The sequence below is a fragment of the Fistularia commersonii genome, chromosome 35 (genome assembly GCF_037954325.1).
Source record: "Fistularia commersonii isolate RoL2024-O1a breed Wild chromosome 35, RoL_Fcom_v1.0, whole genome shotgun sequence".
Lineage (NCBI taxonomy): Eukaryota > Metazoa > Chordata > Actinopteri > Syngnathiformes > Fistulariidae > Fistularia > Fistularia commersonii.
Window position 1 is genome coordinate 3,794,754 of NC_141318.1, and position 17,747 is coordinate 3,812,500.

Here is a 17,747-nt window from a genome sequence, read left to right on the forward strand (position 1 = left end):
ATAGAATACTCGTGTCACAACGCAAGGCCTCGCCGGGTGTCCTCCCTGGGACCTATCAAGGGACGTGTCACCGAGGTCGAGATGAGTTCGTGCTCTTGGGAACCCTCTGACGATTTTCTCCGACCCTCCCCGGCTTGGGCTCCTGAGGCTGCCTGGCTGAGAGCCCCACCTTGCGATCTGCGCCCATAATACCCCTGTGTGTTTCTGTTGCCCTTTTTTGGATCCTGGAGGGGGAGGAAAATTATAAAATATATATATATATTACTTTTAGTCAGCTTGTCAGCTAAAAATCTTATCTTTGTTTTTAGCTGACAAGTATTGTTTTTATATGTTGTCTGGATTACGAGTACAATGTCCTTGTAAAGAAAACTCACATCATTCCCCGCTTCCTCTGGAGTGATTTCTGCGTTGCTGCCGACAGAGAGGTCTTCCCTTTAGGTCCGCCAGGGTGCCTGCCCTGAAAATTCAAAAATAATCACAAAGGACAGGTCAGTCTCCCCACTAACAAACACGTGAGCAAACAAATAACAATGGGTCACCTTCATCCACACCAGGTAAGGCTTGACAGGGATGTGGGGAAATGAGTTTTTTTCAGCAGTTTACCTGTCGCCTGCGCTCTCTCTCCCTCGCCAGTTCCCTGTCCCAGCTGATCAGCTGCATCTTCGCTCCAATGGGCAGGTGGAAGAATATGTCGTGAACCTCGTGACGGGCGGCTCTCAGCTGGTGGGCGGTGGGATGAAGTTAAGACAGCAGATGATTAATGAACACATGGAATGGATGCCCTTCTACCTGCCAACAAGGAAAGTAACTGCATATTGGCGGTATAATCCAAGTTTTGTCTGCCCTCGTACCTGCAGGCCGACTCTCTGCCGCAATAGAAGGTCCTGACGGCTACAGACTTCACCTCTGCCAGGGCTCTGCTGCTCGAAGGCCTGCAAGAACCGCTGCGTGTCCTGGATGTCAAAGACACACACGTATAGAAACACAGACAGCGCTATGGGTGTCTTTTTCCAGATGACACAGGTGATCTAAATCCAGGAGTAAAGCGAATGTATAAAGGGGGGAAGGAATCCCATTGGCTGCTTCGGTCTGATTTCTTGCTGCTTCACTGCTGTCTGAGGGTTTAGAACATTAATGGCTCACTGTCGGATCTCAAGATGTTGATAGTATTCTTCAATTTCCAAAGATATTTAAAGACAAAATGTAACCAGTCAACAGATCAAACGAGGTGTTTGATCACAAAAGACACCCATTTGTCCATAAATCAGCAAACTCAACTCATTGTCTTTCTTAATCCTTTGGATTGCACTTTTTTCATTTTAAATGCCAAATGTGAATTGAGACAATACTTCTGTCAGTCTATCAGAGGTGTAATGACCTTTATATGCTGAATTTTCAATAGAATTCCAACATTCCTACAAAAAAAAAAAACTGATAATGATGTGATCTTTTCAGCGCTAGCGAAATTCTCGCTATTTTTCTTTGCCAATTTGATGACTTCTTCCGACAACTTTCTTGCTGAGGTCTAGGCAGCGTCCGGCAGATTTTTAAGTGCATTTGGGGATATTTTTTGGTGCAACCCCTTGATGATCATAAAAACTCAGGCCAATGTTACTTTCATTTTAAAAAACAGTTTGATTTAATTTGTGACTGCATTTGGATGAAAGCTCACGAACTGGGTTATTAAAATTTTAGATATATAGAACTCCACTTTGCAGTACCACAATGGGTGGATATTACAAGTATCCTCCAGCGTTACAGCACACCAATTTTCAGCAGGACAGACACTGGAAAACTGAGGCACCAACATCCATTATCCTGTGTTTTCATTGACATCTGTGCTTTTTCAGCGTGAACGCCTGCCTCATGAACGGAGGGTGGGGGTCTCAGCGCGCACCTTTCATCCATTTTAATGACAGCCAGACTGCGGCGGCAGATGTGACACGGCTGCGGCGACTCACCCCGACGGTGCGCACCAGCTGCGCCACCCTCTCGGTCCTCAGCAGCCTGCGCGTCAGGAAGCCTTTCACCGCCGCCAGCAGCAGGGGGCGGCAGCACCCTAGCAGAGAGCTGGAGGGCTGGGGTGGGCGGGGAGGAAAATAAAGAAATAAATACATAAGATAAAGGCGAGAAATAATGAGAAACAGAGGGGAAAGGGAGAGGAGAATGCTAATTTCATCAATGACAACCAATTAATTTCCCGAGCAGGTTTCCAAGGTCTTTTGGTCGGCATCTGTTTATTACATCAGTGCGAGTGGACGCACGGCTCATCCTGGGGAATAATAAAGAGAACAATACACAACTGTTGAGCTGTCACTCACCTGTGGATTCTCCAACATAAACAGAACAAATGAACTGCTGGGATTAGAGATTAGAGGGCAATGAAAGAACGCCGGATGGAGGAGGGAAGAAGGAGGGGGGATATTTGTTCTCTCCTGAGAGGGTCAATCGCCCGCTGATGAATTGAAATCGCAGATGAAACTGTTCTAACACATCTGTCATGAGACAAACACGTATGTGTGTCGGGACACCTGAGACAGGGTGGGAAAGGTCGATGTGTCCCCAAGACGTGAGCCTGACGTCGGGCACGGGAAGGACACGCTCCGGAGGAGACTGTAACGCGTCGCCAGCGCCTGGGAAAAGGGACGGACAGACATGGGCATTGGTCGGGGGGGTCGGAGGGAGTCCGGGGAACGCATGCATGCATGCATTTGGAAGCAGGCGAGGTTGGGAAACGGTAAATTGGAGAGGACGGCAAATGAGGTGGGAGTAAGAAATTAATTGAGGGCGAAGGGAGAGGGAGGCGGAAGGATAGCGGCGGGACAGGGAGGCACGGTGGATGAAATGACAGGGAAGGAGCGGAGGAGGAGGAGGAGAGGGATGACGAGGATAATGAGACGGGAGAGACAAGGAATAATACACCCAGAGAGTTGGAGGGGGAAAAAAAGGACGTTGGAGAAGGTATGAAACAAAACAAAGGGAGGGACGGGAGGGGAGGAGAGGGGACCATTAGCGATCGCACTCGGCGGGACGATTTGGCACTTAACCACAGACGCTCATGAATTAAACAAATGATCCTTTCCCTTTCTGTGTAAGTTACTCCGCTCCCATCCCGCCACTACCAGAGAATCTGGTCCGGCCGGCCGGCTCGCTCTCTCATCACAGCTCAAATAACAGAGGGGGGGGGGGACTTTCAACGTAAGTTTTTTTTTTTTTTTAAATCAAAACAGCATTTGTTAATAATATTGCTGTTGTGGACATAGGAATGTTAAAACGGAGATGGTGATTAACAGGGGCAAGGACGACGGCTGGGAACGAGTGCCGATACGAGCCCAAGCCAGGGGAACTGGTTGCCAAAGAACAGCAGGCGTCCTTGAAGTGCTCAAGAGCGTGCACACACACACACACACACACATACACACACACGTGACCGTGCCAGCTTGCCTCTTAGGGATGTCATGAAACATTTATGTTGGAATCCCTGTGTGTGTGTGTTTTTTTTTTTTTTTTACTGGAGAGTCTGAAGGTCTCTTGTAATGAGCAGATGTCTGTAGTCTGCCCACGACCCAGGTCTCTAGAAGCAAAGCCCTAACAGGTAGAGCAACAGTGTGTGTATGTGTGTGTGTGAGAGAGAGAGAGAGAGAAAGAGCGAGAGAGCATGCATATATGAGAAACAGAGCCAGAGCAATTTCAAAAGGTTGGCGCTTCAAACAAACATTTAGGCTTGCTAAGCTATCGCAGCCTCGTGAATTCGTAAAGGAAACTCTCGCAGCCGGTGTTCATCTTTATAAAGTGTGGAGGCGCCGCGGCTGAACGTCAATTCTTAATGTCTCCGAGGTGACTTTGGGCGGAGCCAAGCGCCTTGACGGGTGACTTGTGGCTGCTGTACAGAAATTTATTCCAAATCTGTACCGCAATGACTGATGCAATCTAATGCAAGAAGCAGGGCAACAGGAGGGAGAAAATATCAATGTTTGCACCATCTTAAATGTTAGGGCCTCCAAACATACAGTAAAATACAAATGACGAGTCAGACTGTGATGCGGTTTAGCAGATCATGCGCAATTTTCACATAGTGAAATTCATTCATTCATTCAAACCTTTATTATATATGTTATTATTAAATAATAATAACATATATATTCTCTCTTATTAAACAGCTCAGAATATACAGACGTGTTCAAATTTTTAATTTGCAATTATAACTCCCGGGCACAAAAACAGAATATCTGTGCCCGCTCAAAGTTGGGCCCGGATTGGTTTTGGAATGACTTGCAATTTCACAAATTTCAGCTCCTGGGGGGTGTTTAAAAAAAAAAATTGAAAAAAAATGTAGTTTTCACTGAGCACCCAAACAAGGCTGTCGCATGTTGAACATACACAGCAAGACTTTGCCAAAGGGATTTCCGAACACATCTACAAAACATTGCTATTGCCTTTATTTTCATGCGTTTTTCCAGAAACGCTGTCACACTGGAGGTGAGCCACAACCACGCTCGATTGAGACGATGTGCTGTACTTTTTTGTCGCCTCATAATCCGGAGATCGTGATTGTGATTAATGAATCATCTCCCCGCTGCCTCACCTGCAGCAGCTCCTCTTGCTGCTTCCTGTGCTCGGCCTGCAGGGCTCGGATCTGGGCTGTGCGGAACTCTTTCAGCTGCTCCTGTTTGTCCCCCTGACTGCTGCTGTTACCTTCACACCACGCCGCTGCAAGGAGGGGGTGAAAAAAGGACAATATCTTAATATAGTTATCTATGTTTCTATGTATATAAAGTGACTGTGAGATAACTTCAAACTAGTTTAGTTCAGGTCCAAATCATGGATATAGGATACTTTGATTTAAAATTTTTTTGCGCAAAGTTCCTGGAAGAAAAAAAATATCCTTTTATCAGTTTGTTGTGTATAACGAGTAACCTCCCTGACTACGAAAGCACTTGGATCATGCAAACTGATTAAGAGCGAAAAAGCAATGGCCTTTTTTAAAAGAAGAAGTGACAATAACAGTGTTGCACTTCCAAGACCGGTATTTCCTTGTCGACCGCATCCAGAAACTTCTGTCTCCGGATTTACAGCAAACTTGCCAATTACGCAAACAGTAGATCGGGTCAACACGTCTTATTCTGACATTCATCTCCTTCTTGAAACAGTGGATTCTATTAGCTGGTCTCACCTCTGGGAGTGCTGGAGTCGGGCCGGACCACTGAGCCAGGCGACCCACCGCCGGTGTCCGTGCCCCTGTCCGGGGTCTCCTCAGTCCCGTGCATGATCAGTTTGCGTTTGACTCCGGAAGCCCGGCCTTCACTTCCGGCGTCGTCCCCTGGGGTCATTTGATTCTCCTGAGAAGACAAGCCCGACCCATCGAGGAGCCACAGCCCGGAGGGCGTGTCCACGTCGAACGACTGGTTGAGGGACAGCTGATGTGGAGAGTCATGATCCGCCTGCATTGAGTTGTGCTTTCTTTCCACAAGATGGTTACTGGCCTCGGACAGCACAGAGATGTTATCAGGAAATGGAGGCTCAGAGGGAACGTTCCTGAACACATCGGGAATGCGCATCCGCTGGGCCACAGAGAGGATGCACTTAGCCGGTAGCTGCCGCTTTTTACAGTCTTCATATCCAGACCACTGGGTTGAGCCGTCTCTGCATGCACTAATTTCTAAATTAACCGCCTGGTGTGAACAAGGTTCATTGTCAGTACTGCCATAACTCGAATCATGCTCGGAAGAGTTCTGCTCGGGGTCCGAAGTATCAAATGATTGTCTCCTCTGACACTCGCTGCCTCTTTGATCTCTCTCACTATCGTGGCTGTCCTCCCCCCTCGTATCCTCCAATTTCTTGCAGTCACTTTCACAAAGATGGTCATGCGTTTGGTCTTGGATTGGCTCGGGTTGCCCCATGCTTTGGAAGCATGGCTCAGTGTGCGGTCTGCTGTCTGCCTGGCTCTGGCCCTCCAGGCTTTCAGTCAGCGTGCACTCCAGATCTGAGATCAGTTCCCTTAAACTAGACAGGCTCCACTCCAGCTGATCAATGTGCTGCGAATTCTTGGCCAAGGCACTTATGACGCCGCTCTCGACGGCCTGACGATCCAGTGTGCCTCTACAGCTCTGACATCTATCGTGATCTGTATCAGCCTCTCTGTCTGAGTTGGAGCAGATAAGAATCATTCCCTGGGAGAGCTCCGTTCCATCTGTCGTCATACAGCTTCTGCTCCTGCAATGAACTGGACTCCTACAGAAATTGGGTGCAGGTATAGTGTCATACTTTCCTCCAACCTTAGAAGAACCAGGGGGACAAAAGTCATCCTGCAGAGTAATCAGTTGAAGGGCTTCCTGTGTTGGGGAGGTTTCCTTCAACAATGATTGCTGCTCCTGCAGGAAGGCGGTTTGTTTACTATCTGCTGTGACCTCTTGGGAAATGTTGAGCCTATTATTTTTCAGGGTGGTTTCATCCTCATGACCGGCCACGCTCTCAGCACCTGCTACACGCTGGCCTTCAGACTTCCGGCTCACCCTTTTCCAGATTAAACCACGCTCCTGATTTTTGCTGTTGTTTTCAACGGGCATTTCCGCCGACAAGATAAAAGTGCCTTTCCTCTCTCTGTGTTTCTTCCCCTCTGCAGTGACGGTGCCCTGGTTGGGGAATTCATCATTTTCCTTGTCAGAGAGGCTCTGCTCTTCCATTCTTGGCTGTTGCTGTGCTCTCCCATGGACTTTAGCATTTTTGGCTTGATTCCTGAGCATCCGCTGGCGATGCCGATATTCTTGAGACTTCTTCAGCAGGGCCTGGAGGCTGAGACGGTCAGGCTCCTTGGGTGGCTCTGACTCAATTCTGTGTGCCCAGTCATCAGACAGCTCTGTTTCTCCTGTATTGTGTTGAACAGGCCATTCTGTGGCCGGACATTGCTCGGTGCTTACCACCTTAGGCGAATCTGAACTATCCGAAGAGCCAGTGTTTTCTAGAAAAAGGACCGGAACCTCAGCAGCAAGAGTTGTGTCTGAATGGTCACGTTGGTCGGTTTCGGGCACTGTTGGGGCAGATACCTCGTCTCCTTTCTCACCACAGCCCAGATAACTTTCTTCAGCTCGCTCCACCGGAAAATGTTCACACACAACCAAATCCTCCAGCAGTAGGGAATTGAACACATCTTTAACCGGGTCGAAATCATTACCAGCAGGTGATTCCATACCACTCCTCTCCAACTCTTCTCCATCCATGGGCGGGTGGTTGGTAATATTTGGCATCTTGGCAATCGTATCCGAGGTGTTGAGAAGGAAAAAGTTACCGGTTGCGTCAAGTCCCTCCCTCTCTTCTCCAAACGTTCCAGAGGCGCTGGTGGTGTTTCCCATGTCCTGGTGGGTCACGTAGCCAGACGATTGTGTCAAGCGGCCTCCGTCGTTGGGAGAACTTGAATGTGAAGCATTTTGGCCACGTCGTCTGTCAGTGGTGGATCCCTCGGGGTTCTCCTGCTGAGGCGTCACATCAGATGTGAAAAAGCCACCATATGCAGTTGATGCCAGTGGTGGGAATGAGATGGCATCAGTTCCACACATGACGGGAGGCGGCGAGAATGACAGATTGTCCTTTGTTGCTGCAGAATGTTTACTTTGCGACAGTGGTTCATCCAAGATGTTTGGCAAATGTGATGACTTTGTGCCGATCTTCAGTTCCTGGAGCAAATCCTCTAGTGTTGGTGTGCTCCTCAACTGCAATCAGGATAGAACACAGAAACATCATAGTCATTCATTGATTGATTGATAAAATCACACAGAGAATCATTTGCTCTTGCCAATTTTTGAGTTTGATGAACATCTCTATATTAGCTTTTAGGTGAACATTTCTATATTAGCTTTTAAGTGAGGACTTGTAGACAGCGAAACTGCATATCACAGGAAGAGTGATGGAGGTAAAGGCTCAACTTTACTTGCCTGCACACTACGGAGAATAGTTTCCACATGGGCCAATCTCTGATTTTTGTTGACGCTCCTGCGGGCTGCATATTTCTGTGCTGCTTCTCTGTGCCGCTGTATTTGCTCTCTGCATTCTTCCAAGACCTGGAGTAAACAAACAAAAAAAACAAACAAACAACAGGGGTGAAGTCTCAAAATCACAACAATACCGTTATAGGTGTGGTTTCTTTCGGGATTTTTGATTGTAATGATGAATACAGAATTGCTTTGTTGTCTTATTGTACTTGCAAAACCATAAAATCGACAAAATGGTAGTTTGTGCTTTGGTCGATTGAGAGTTTGGCAGCACTTGGTCGAATGGTGAGCAGTAGAATGGGGTTCTTACCAGCGGGGGCAGGATGGGCTGTCCATGGAAGCGGATGAGGGAAGGCGCCGGTGATGGTCGGGGCTTCTCTTCAACATTCCTCAACTCGGAGAGACGACGTTGAACAAACTGGTCGTAGTTCTCCATCGAGTTGCATCAGCATACCGGCACTAAGCAACTTCGGATAGTTCGTAGGGTTCTACTGACGTTGGGCTGTCCCGTCAGCTAACGCTAGCCCTGGAGCTCCAGAGGCGGCTAGCTAACCAGCGGCTTACCGAGCTAGCTAACTATCGCGAATTGAATTGTGAACCGCAGAAAGGCAGTTTACCAATTGAGTTTTATAGTTAAGGGTACGGTGATATTTCCACCAAGAACACGCCAAAAATTATGAAGACATCAGAGAACAAAAGTATTATTTACATGTTTACCCGCCTCTTCTCCCGCAACAACTGTGACAGTTTGGAGACCCTCACAAAACCCGGCGGACTCCTGTGATTTAACCTGGATGTAGTCGAAAAAGCAATTGGAAAATAATTTAAAAAGAAAACACGAGTGTCATTTTAATTTTTTAATTAGTTTGATAAAAAATGTGTTATAACTAGTCGCCAAAAAAATGTCTGCTTCTAATATTAAAATGTTTATTATGGATCATTGTGTGGTTTCGGGACTCCATGTTTTCTCGCGATCTTTGCCGGCAGTCGATGGGAGGAGCCTGGCGGGGGCGGGGGGAGTGGAAGGGGTAGTAAGCAGGTTCCTCCCACTTCCACTGTGAAAGGGTTGTGGCATCATCAACGCAAAACAGAAACAACGGGCACTACGATATGTCGGCGGGGATTCTGTATCCCAAAAAAAGGAAAATGGAGAACAGCAACATACTGTGGAGGACAATATTCACGTGCTTCTTGTCTTGAGGAAAAAAATAGAAGTGCCACTATTTTTATTATGTTTACTTCATGGTCACCAAGTGTTGTGCCTTCCTGGTATTTATTTTTATTTTTTTTCAATTTTCTGACTATTTCTGACATCTGCTTTGTAATCTGTGACATAACGGTCGTAGTTTGTATCCGCATTTTATGAAAGGTGTCATTTTTAAAGCGGTGATAAACTTTGTTAAATTCAATGATGCTGCAGCAACTCAGTTAAATGGAAGTCATGTTCCACACATTTCAAAATCGGTTCTTCAATCTGACTGGTCTTCAAAAAATTGATGTTTCATCTGCAAAGTTCATCAAACATCTCAAGTCTCAAACAGTCATTAAAATATGCAATTGCTTGGAAAATTAAGAAACAGATTTTATCTTTCCTGTGCATTGTGTATTTGCAAGTGTATTTGCAGTCCCTATGTCCTCTATTGTAAGTCGCTTTGGATAAAAGCGTCTGCCAAATGCAATGTAATGTAATGTAATGTAATCTTGAAATGATGCTGATAGCCAATGGTTGATAGAAAATTACACAAAAGGAAGCCGATCATTTTTAAAAGTTTTTATTGGTCATATACAAAATAAAGTAAGCTGTTTATCAACAAACATACAGTATATACATCGATAAATTAAAAGATGCATCAGACTGATGATGAAACCGTTAATTTCATGATTACCAGTACCTCTTTATCATCACTTGTATCTACAAATTGAAAAAACAAAAAAAAAATCAATAATTTAGTTGAAGATAAATACTTACAAAGACTGTCACATTTAAGTATTTTCCCATAGAAAGTACAATATAATAATTTATTACACCCCATACAGAAATATTACAAAACACAGAATTTCCTATTACAAGGGCTCTTCAGAATAGGCTACGCCATATTCACACAAACTCACTACTTTTCTAGCAGTTTTTTTTCCTTTTTTAAAACTGACCATCAATTACGGTACTTTGTGTAACACAAACAAACAAAATGATTTCCGGCTCTCGGGAGCAGCCTGGCGGAAACGCTCATCGGCAGACACGCGGGTGTAGAATTAAAACAGTTATTAGAAAATCAACTAAAGGGTGCAAATAAAAGTCACCTGAACCTGAGGAAGCACGACCAAAACATAATTTAATAATAACAACAATAACAACAACAGCAATAAGAGACCAGAGTCCTGGAAAAGCGTGTGCAAGAGAGCAGAGGAGGTAACCAATAGTTACTTGACAGAAATGGTAAACAAACGATAAAACCAGGACTGTGTTTATTTGCCCTCATTGATCGAGGTTAGGAGGTGGGTGGGGGGGTGATTAAGTAAGTTGGGAAACAACCCAGTGACCACATGGTGACTGGCTAGGCAATGTGATAAGGAGTTAATGATTTACAACTTCCTGGAGACAAAGGTGTTTTGAAGCAGCCCCATCTTTAAATACGGGCCTTGTCTCCGCCAGCCTCTCTCTCACCGTTGTGATAATACGTGAGGGCGTGACTCCGCGCCCTCTGACCCTGCCTCCTCCTCCTGACTATCCCCACCTGCCAATCCGTCCGGGATGCAACAAAATAAGGTCAGCGTCCCTTGACAGCCCATAAAACACCTCTGTGGAAAGACAGCACAGTCATTCCTCAGTGATAAGCGCCGAAGGTCACGGCCGTCGGCCGACAGGTGAGGCTTGAGGCGGAGCCAAGACCTGACTTCATCGGAGATGATCAGAAGTCAGAGCTGAGCGATATATCGATATGTCATAAACATTTAAAAATGGTTCGCTGTTCTTTTTTTGGGTCAAGTACTGTTAAAAACAAACATGAGTTAATGAAATCAAAAGGAACAAATCAGAATAAAATCTGTCATTTGTCATCTGTCAATTATGAAGAAATTAATGATTAAAATTGTATGTTTAACCATTAATTAGTTTTAGGTGGTTACTCCTGCTGAGTAATCACCTGCAGCCTAAATAATTACCATGTCATTATTGTGAAAGGTATCAATATTGTAGGAACTTTCTTTTGTTTTAAACAGCACATTGCCCAGCCCTGATGAAAAATAAAAATAATTTTCTCAAAGGTGGGCCACCTTCGACGATATCTTTGTTGCGCAATGTGAAACCAAACCAAGTACAGGGAGACCTATGGGAGACACTTTACTCACGTGACACCAGTTTCACATCAAGATCACAGGGAGCGCTGCTGTGGCAGCAATTCTGATATTGCTCCGTTGCAACTTTTAGGCAATTATACTCTGTGTAACACAGAGTTCATCCATTTTTAAAATCAAGATGATCGCACAAATGAAAAAAATTAGCAACGTGTGCTGTTTTTCGCCGGTACATCGCGAAAATTTTGGACGAGAAGTTTACAAAAACCCAACTTGCCACAGGCAGTCGCCACCCCCACTCCGTTTCCCGTTCCCAAGAGCAAATGAACGTTCGCCATATGTCCATCAAAAGTGGGATGATGACTTTCAGCAAGCTAATATTGATAAACAACAGAGGGAGGGAGCCACATATAACAAATAAAGTTTTCTGACTCTGATGATTCTTATTCTGATAAATGTATTTCCATCCTTCTTGTTAAATGCCTGTTATTTAACTCATTGGGGAAAATAGCTGTCCTGTTTAACTGTTTATGTAATAATTAACTGCACAGAATTGTATTTATCTAGTTAAATAATCCAATTCAAAATGGGGGTTACTTGTACCTCATATTACTGTAAACCCTTGACAGACAAGCCATTAAATAGCACAGAATCACAGACAAACGTTATTTCATTTCCCTGACACTTACAGAACCAAACCCGCCTCCTCACCAGAAAAAAAAAAAACAAAACAGGAACAACATTAAATACACACAATATAAAATCAACACAGAAGGAAACAATTCTCTTTTTGTGTCACCCACTACAAAAATAACTTATTAGAAAGGAGTTGGGGCCCTTTTTTTTTTTTTTAAATCTTGACTCTCACACTTGGTTATTTTGCCTGAACGCACAACAGCGTGAAGTTCACGAGGTAAACCGAAACTCTTTCCACAAACTGCGAGTAAACGTCACGAGCACACCTGGAGCCCGACCAATACACTGACCTGCTGGTTCCAACCGGCTGATAGTGGCCTTTTCCAGATAGCTCACTGACATGGGAGTAGGATGGCCTACCTGACAAATACCCTAATTGATATATTTAATGTTGGGGTGGACATCTGCTGATGGATGCGAAAGTTGGTCTGGAGTTTGATATGTGAGAGAGGATTTGTGCTGGCAAGGAACCAGAACCCTTACTGAAATGTCAAAATGCTAATCCCATTAACTTGGTTGACTTGGAACAGTCACAGGGCCACATACTATCTTAACACATATCTAACTATTCATCCTGTCATTCACATCTATGGGCATTTAGTCTCCAATGAACCCACTGACTGTTTTTTGGACAGTGGGAGGAAGACGGAAAACCTGGCGAGAACACCAACAGGAACCAGAAGAACATGGATGGCTGATTTTAACTTCCAAATGCGTGTGTGTTCCTGCTAGCTGGGGCCACCTATCATTAGCATCTGTTAGAAACTATGGAGTTTAAGCTTGCTCTAGTGTGACATTTAAATGTGGCTCTTGTGAATTTGTCTTGTTATCCTCAACCCCCACAAACACCCAACGGCATCGTAACCGGTCGGGCTCCACGCGCACTCCGAAACGCTCACACGTGTAAAAAAACAAAAACAAAACACACCGTCTCGGCTGCCAAACAAACCGGTATCAGGGTTGTCGCCGTGAAACGGTAATAGTTACAGTCATCTCGTCACATACCAACACAGCACGCCACACGCTAGTTCACTGACACACACACACACACACACACACACACGAGCCTAGTCACCAGAGAAGAAAACAAAAAACAAAGCTATTCAGTAGTTAAGCCACTTTTGGTACAATTGCAAAATAGAGAGATACTGTATATCAAACAGATTCTGTTTTTTTTTTTCTTTTTTCAAACAGGTTGTTACAAACAATGCAAAGATAGTAGTTTTTTATAAAACTCCGGACTCTACCGTACACAAAGATTCTTCCAGGATGGAACACCACGCAAAGACTACCTTGATAGTAAAGCTCGTCTCAATGACATCCCATTTATGTGACTGAATACCTAAAAAGAACGACAACAACAAAAAAATAAAAATAAATTAGCAGGTAGCAATTAACAGTAGCTTGTCAAGCTGGATGTTTCAGCATGGAAGAAACAAAAGAAAAAGCAATCTCAAAATGACTTGTGAACTTAAGATTGTTTTGAAAAAAAAAAAGGTTTTGCAGATGAAGTGCCGAGTCACATAAACGGGGGGGGGGGGTTGATTTTTTTGTATTATTATCACAATTGATAAGAATCCCGACAGGTACGACACAGCCCATACGACGATGCAGAACTAAATGCTGTCACAAGCTGGCTCCTGATTGGTCAGTGGATACCATGAAGCACAGGTACAGTCGGAATTCTGTACTCGATCCAAAGTTTGTCCGCAACTCGTCGTCTTGATGCAGGTCACGATATGACCAAGGCACTTGCCCCTCCACGCTTCACTTTATCGCCCCCCAGCTTTGCACAGAACATCCACGTCTCCTGTACTGAGGCAGAGCCGGGGAAATTTGATTGACGCAAAAACATTTTTTAAGTATACAATTTGTCACCCTCCCCCTTTCCTCTTTCCTGTTGGAATAACGTACGCAATGGCGAAAGAGGTCGATCTGGGAGGACAAAGATGAGACAAAGCTGGCGTTTGGACGCGGAAAGTGATGAGACCGTTCGGATAGAGTGAAGTGAAGAATTTAAAAAACGGAAGAAAAGAGCAGGTAACTGAATATAACAATACTGGAACAAGTGCCACAGAATTTCACAGAATTCCTGATATACAACAATTCACACACACAGAATACACTTTGGACATCATGTGAATGACAACACAGTACAAAAACAGTAGAAATACGGGTACACTGCTGTGTGTGTGTGTGTGTGTGAGTGTGTATGTGTGTGTATGTGTGTGTGTGTGTGTGTGTGTGTGTGCGTGTGTGTATATATAGTATATATATATATATATATACACATATATATATCTATATATAATATATTTTCTATTATTCTTTTCTGAAAAAAAGTTCTTGGCTAGGTGGATCAAGATGGGACTTCTAAGCAGCCACTGAAGTTGGCAGGTCACATGAAAGGGTGGATTTTGAACCAGGGAGCTGATTTGAGCTAAACCTGTGGCTGATCCAAGATATTAACTTCCCCAAACCCAAATTCCAAGGCTTATAGCCATGCGATAAATAAGCTTCATTTTTCTTCCTGTTCTACCTGCTGCAGTATTAGATCATTTAGACCATTGATGATTATCTATGAAACAAGAAGAAGCTGACTCCCAGTTGTGGTGCAGAAGAGGATCAGGGACAGACAAGGAAAAAAAATAGTTTTGCACACGTGGCCCAAATCTTCCTCTGTGCTGTTTGTATTTACAATGATCCATATTCAATAACAGAGCTCCGGCCCCCTTTTTCTGGTTTAAAAATGGTCCTTATATCCTCCCCGTTATCAATAATTATGTAATATCTATGTACTCCCCAATTTCTAAAGATGATTATCATACATTTCCAAACATCTGGTGTGGAGAGAAGAAATAAAGTCCAGGATTCTGTGACACTTGCAGGTGTTCAGTGACTGCAGGCGCCCGCTATGTCTGTCCTGTGCTAGATGAATATGCACTGACCAAGGCTTTACAACTGCGAGCGAAGCTCCACCCTCCGCCTCCTCCTACACCTGCACCGAGTCGAGTCAGGTGGGAGTAATGTGCCGAGGCGCCGCGATCAAACCCGCCCAGCCGTTTTGGGGTCAGCGCGGGTGCGGGAGAGGAGGCCGGCCGAGAAGAGCTGTTCCGGCCCAGCTCGCCCTCATCCATCGGCCCACCCCTCTCTCAAGACCGCGCGTCTGTTTTTGACTTCACTATTGTGATCACGCTCGTCGCCGTCGCCACCTTCCCCGGTATGAGCGGCCCGATGACAGACGACGCCACCCCGCCTCCGCCCCCGCCGGCCCGGACCCCAACGCCGACGTTGGGGCTCCGTGCCACAGTCCTGGCAAAGGTCTGCAACGCCTCATACTTAGACCTCAAGGCGTCCAGCTCGACACGCATGGAAGCGTTCTCGTTCGCCAGTTTGTCCACCTCCTGCTGCAGCTGGGCCTTCTGCTTCTCCAGCTCCTCCTTCTGGGTGACCCTCTTCACCCGGCAGCTGGCGGCGTAGCCTCGGTTCTTCAGGGTGCGCCGCCGCTGCTTCAACTGTAGGATCTCCTCTTTGGAGAGCCCCCTGAGGTGCTGGTTCAGCTCCCGCACAGACATGGTCACCAGCTCATCGTCCGTCAGGCTGGTGCCATTCTCCCCCGGCTCTCGCTTCACCTGTCAGTCAGATGCCAGATGAAGAGCGAGACATCAGGTTGGGGGGGGGGGGGGGGGGGTGTTAGAGAGGCCCATGGCTAAGGCGATGTAACACAGTATCACACACATGGAATGGCGTGTTCGACGCGTGCTCTTTTACCTTCAAGGCTTTATTTCCTTTGTTTGTCGTCGTCATGCCACAAGAGCCTCGCTCTTCTGAACAGACCTAGGGAGGACGCAGAGGTGAGCGAGGAGAAGAAAACGAAGAAGAAAACAGTCAGACAGACAGTACATCTGACACTATGGTGTGCACGGATCCTCCCGGCATCCAAAGCAAACTTGGCGCGCTTTAAAAGTGTTTTAAACGGTTTTATCCAATCAATGGGAAAACCAAAACCAAAGGTGGACCGACATCGACAGGGACGAGCGGAAAACTTTACCTTAATCCAACTCCACGGCAGGAGCGCCGTTGCACGAGCATGCTACAATGATTACGCCTCGGTGCGAGTGAAAGTGACAAGCGTTTCTCAGAATTTCCCTGACTTCCTGTTTCCTAATGGTTGAGGCCGGCGGTACCCACTTGGCGAGAACTGAACTCCCATTGGTTGGCCTCGGGCCAGCAAGTGTGAAAGAAGAGGAAGTGGTAAAATTTTGTGGGAAGGAGTCCAGGGGAAAACCAACTGTTAGAAACCGCGTGCATGCACGCACAGACACACACACACTCTCGCACACGTCTGCATAATGACAATATATACACATATATATATATATTCCAAGGCTTATCAGAAGAAGAAAGATGTAGATGTAAGAGACAAATATAAAACCAAAGAAAATGGCGTGCACACACTCGTACCAGAGGGACAAAAGGGGGGAGGAGGTCAACAACAAAGAGGATGAGGATGAGATCAGTCCTTGGAGGACGAAGCTCCACAGACGAGCATCTTCACAAGCTCTCAATGAGACGCTTTGTATGGTGCGTTCGTCTGCCTCTCACCAAAATCCCTGCGTGTGTATGTGTGCGCGTTCAGTAAAGGGCAGCTATTGTTGCCGCTGCTGAGCGATCATCATGAGACCAGTCATGATGACTCAGCAGATTCTCGGCCTTGCTCTCTACGCCCCCCTCCTCACCACCACTTCCCCTCGCTGCGCCAATTTTTGCTCTTCACTGTCACTCTCTGCCCCCATCCTCTTCTGTCTGTACACTCCTTCCACAGCCAAAATGTGACAGTTGGGCCAACATGTAACAGATCAATCCAAAGGTCACTGGAGGGGTTAAATGCACAGGGTGGGAGGGTTGGACAGTCCTCAACACCTAAAACCTGCTTTTCCGCCAACAGCCACACCTGATAGTGCTGAATCAGAAGTTTACCACAGCTAATCTGCTGATTATAGAACTGCCATCACTACCACCTGTCCCCCCCATAGCTTCTGCACGATGTCAGTCAAAGCAGAAACAGCTTCAGAAAGTATATATTTCAACAATCTAATCGCCGAGTCGGCACAGTAGTTTCGGCGAAGCGACGCAAAAAAAAAAAATCAGGCAGGACGGCCCGTTTCTGCAACCCACCCCCCACATTCTCTCACATCTCAGGGGAAACATTAGCGAGAACCAGAGAATCCTAGTTTTTGTTAACAGCTGCGGGTCAAAGGTCAAATTCAGGTTATAAACAAGAGGTCTGACAGCAATCTAAAACACATGGCTATTTCATCATTTTTCTAAATAGAATTGTAATGTTCGTGAATGACTCAGAATTTTAAATGATTTTTTTTTTCCATTAAATGTAGCCATTTTTCATAAAAAATGAAAACTAATCTTCGATATAAGCAGCTAGTTTAAGCTAAAAAAAAAAAGAAAGAGCGGAATAAATGGCATGCAGCGTGCAGCTCCCCTCCCTCGCCCCCGACACAGCTGGAGGTGCATCATCGCACAATAGATGGATCAAAGACATGGAGGATGAGGGTGGGTGCTGCAGGGGGTTGGGGGTGGAAGAGTCAAAGCAGTAGGGGCAAAAAAAAAAAAAAGGAGGCTGTTTTCCTGCCAGGCACCAGTTTATTTCCCCCGTGGCTGAACCCCCTCCCACCCCCTCCATCTACACAGAACAAAAAGCACGCCAGCAGACACACGCACCTTCCCCCGCCACCCTGGGACGGCACAATTATA

General features: G+C 45.8%; 2 protein-coding genes across 3 annotated transcripts in view; both read right to left on the minus strand.

The window, feature by feature from the left end:
* Nucleotides 1-67: 67 nt before the first annotated feature.
* Nucleotides 68-8,826, minus strand: cp110 (centriolar coiled-coil protein 110). Its single transcript, XM_086142690.1, has 10 exons — nucleotides 8,296-8,826; nucleotides 7,929-8,054; nucleotides 5,174-7,706; nucleotides 4,586-4,710; nucleotides 2,532-2,633; nucleotides 1,962-2,078; nucleotides 852-953; nucleotides 604-720; nucleotides 375-457; nucleotides 68-224 (listed from the first exon to the last, which is right to left on the minus strand). The coding sequence occupies exons 1-10, from the start codon at nucleotides 8,419-8,421 to the stop codon at nucleotides 68-70; spliced, it is 3,588 nt and encodes a 1,195-aa protein (XP_085998816.1). The 5' UTR covers nucleotides 8,422-8,826.
* A 915-nt stretch (nucleotides 8,827-9,741) lies between these two features.
* The window catches only part of mafgb (MAF bZIP transcription factor Gb), a 16,745-nt gene continuing 8,739 nt past the window's right edge, over nucleotides 9,742-17,747 (minus strand). The window contains exons 1-3 of one of the 2 annotated variants that reach the window (XM_086142620.1): nucleotides 16,027-16,079; nucleotides 15,747-15,812; nucleotides 9,742-15,607 (exon numbers count right to left, since the gene is read on the minus strand). In XM_086142620.1, coding sequence (XP_085998746.1) covers nucleotides 15,128-15,607; nucleotides 15,747-15,782 — 516 coding nt within the window. In that variant the 5' untranslated portion in view covers nucleotides 15,783-15,812; nucleotides 16,027-16,079 and the 3' untranslated portion in view covers nucleotides 9,742-15,127. Of the gene's footprint in view, nucleotides 15,608-15,746; nucleotides 15,813-16,026; nucleotides 16,080-17,747 lie in introns of those variants that run through there. The other variant, XM_086142621.1, reaches the window with a different exon arrangement.

Coding starts and splice junctions, on each gene's coding strand:
- cp110 (XM_086142690.1), bottom strand. CDS start 8,421: ATGGAGAACTACGACCAGTTTGTTCAACGTCGTCTCTCCGAGTTGAGG. Junction 4,711..5,173: donor CGACTCCAGCACTCCCAGAG/GTGAGACCAGCT, acceptor CCCTCCTTGCAG/CGGCGTGGTGTGAAGGTAAC. Junction 721..851: donor GGCAGAGAGTCGGCCTGCAG/GTACGAGGGCAG, acceptor ACCGCCCACCAG/CTGAGAGCCGCCCGTCACGA.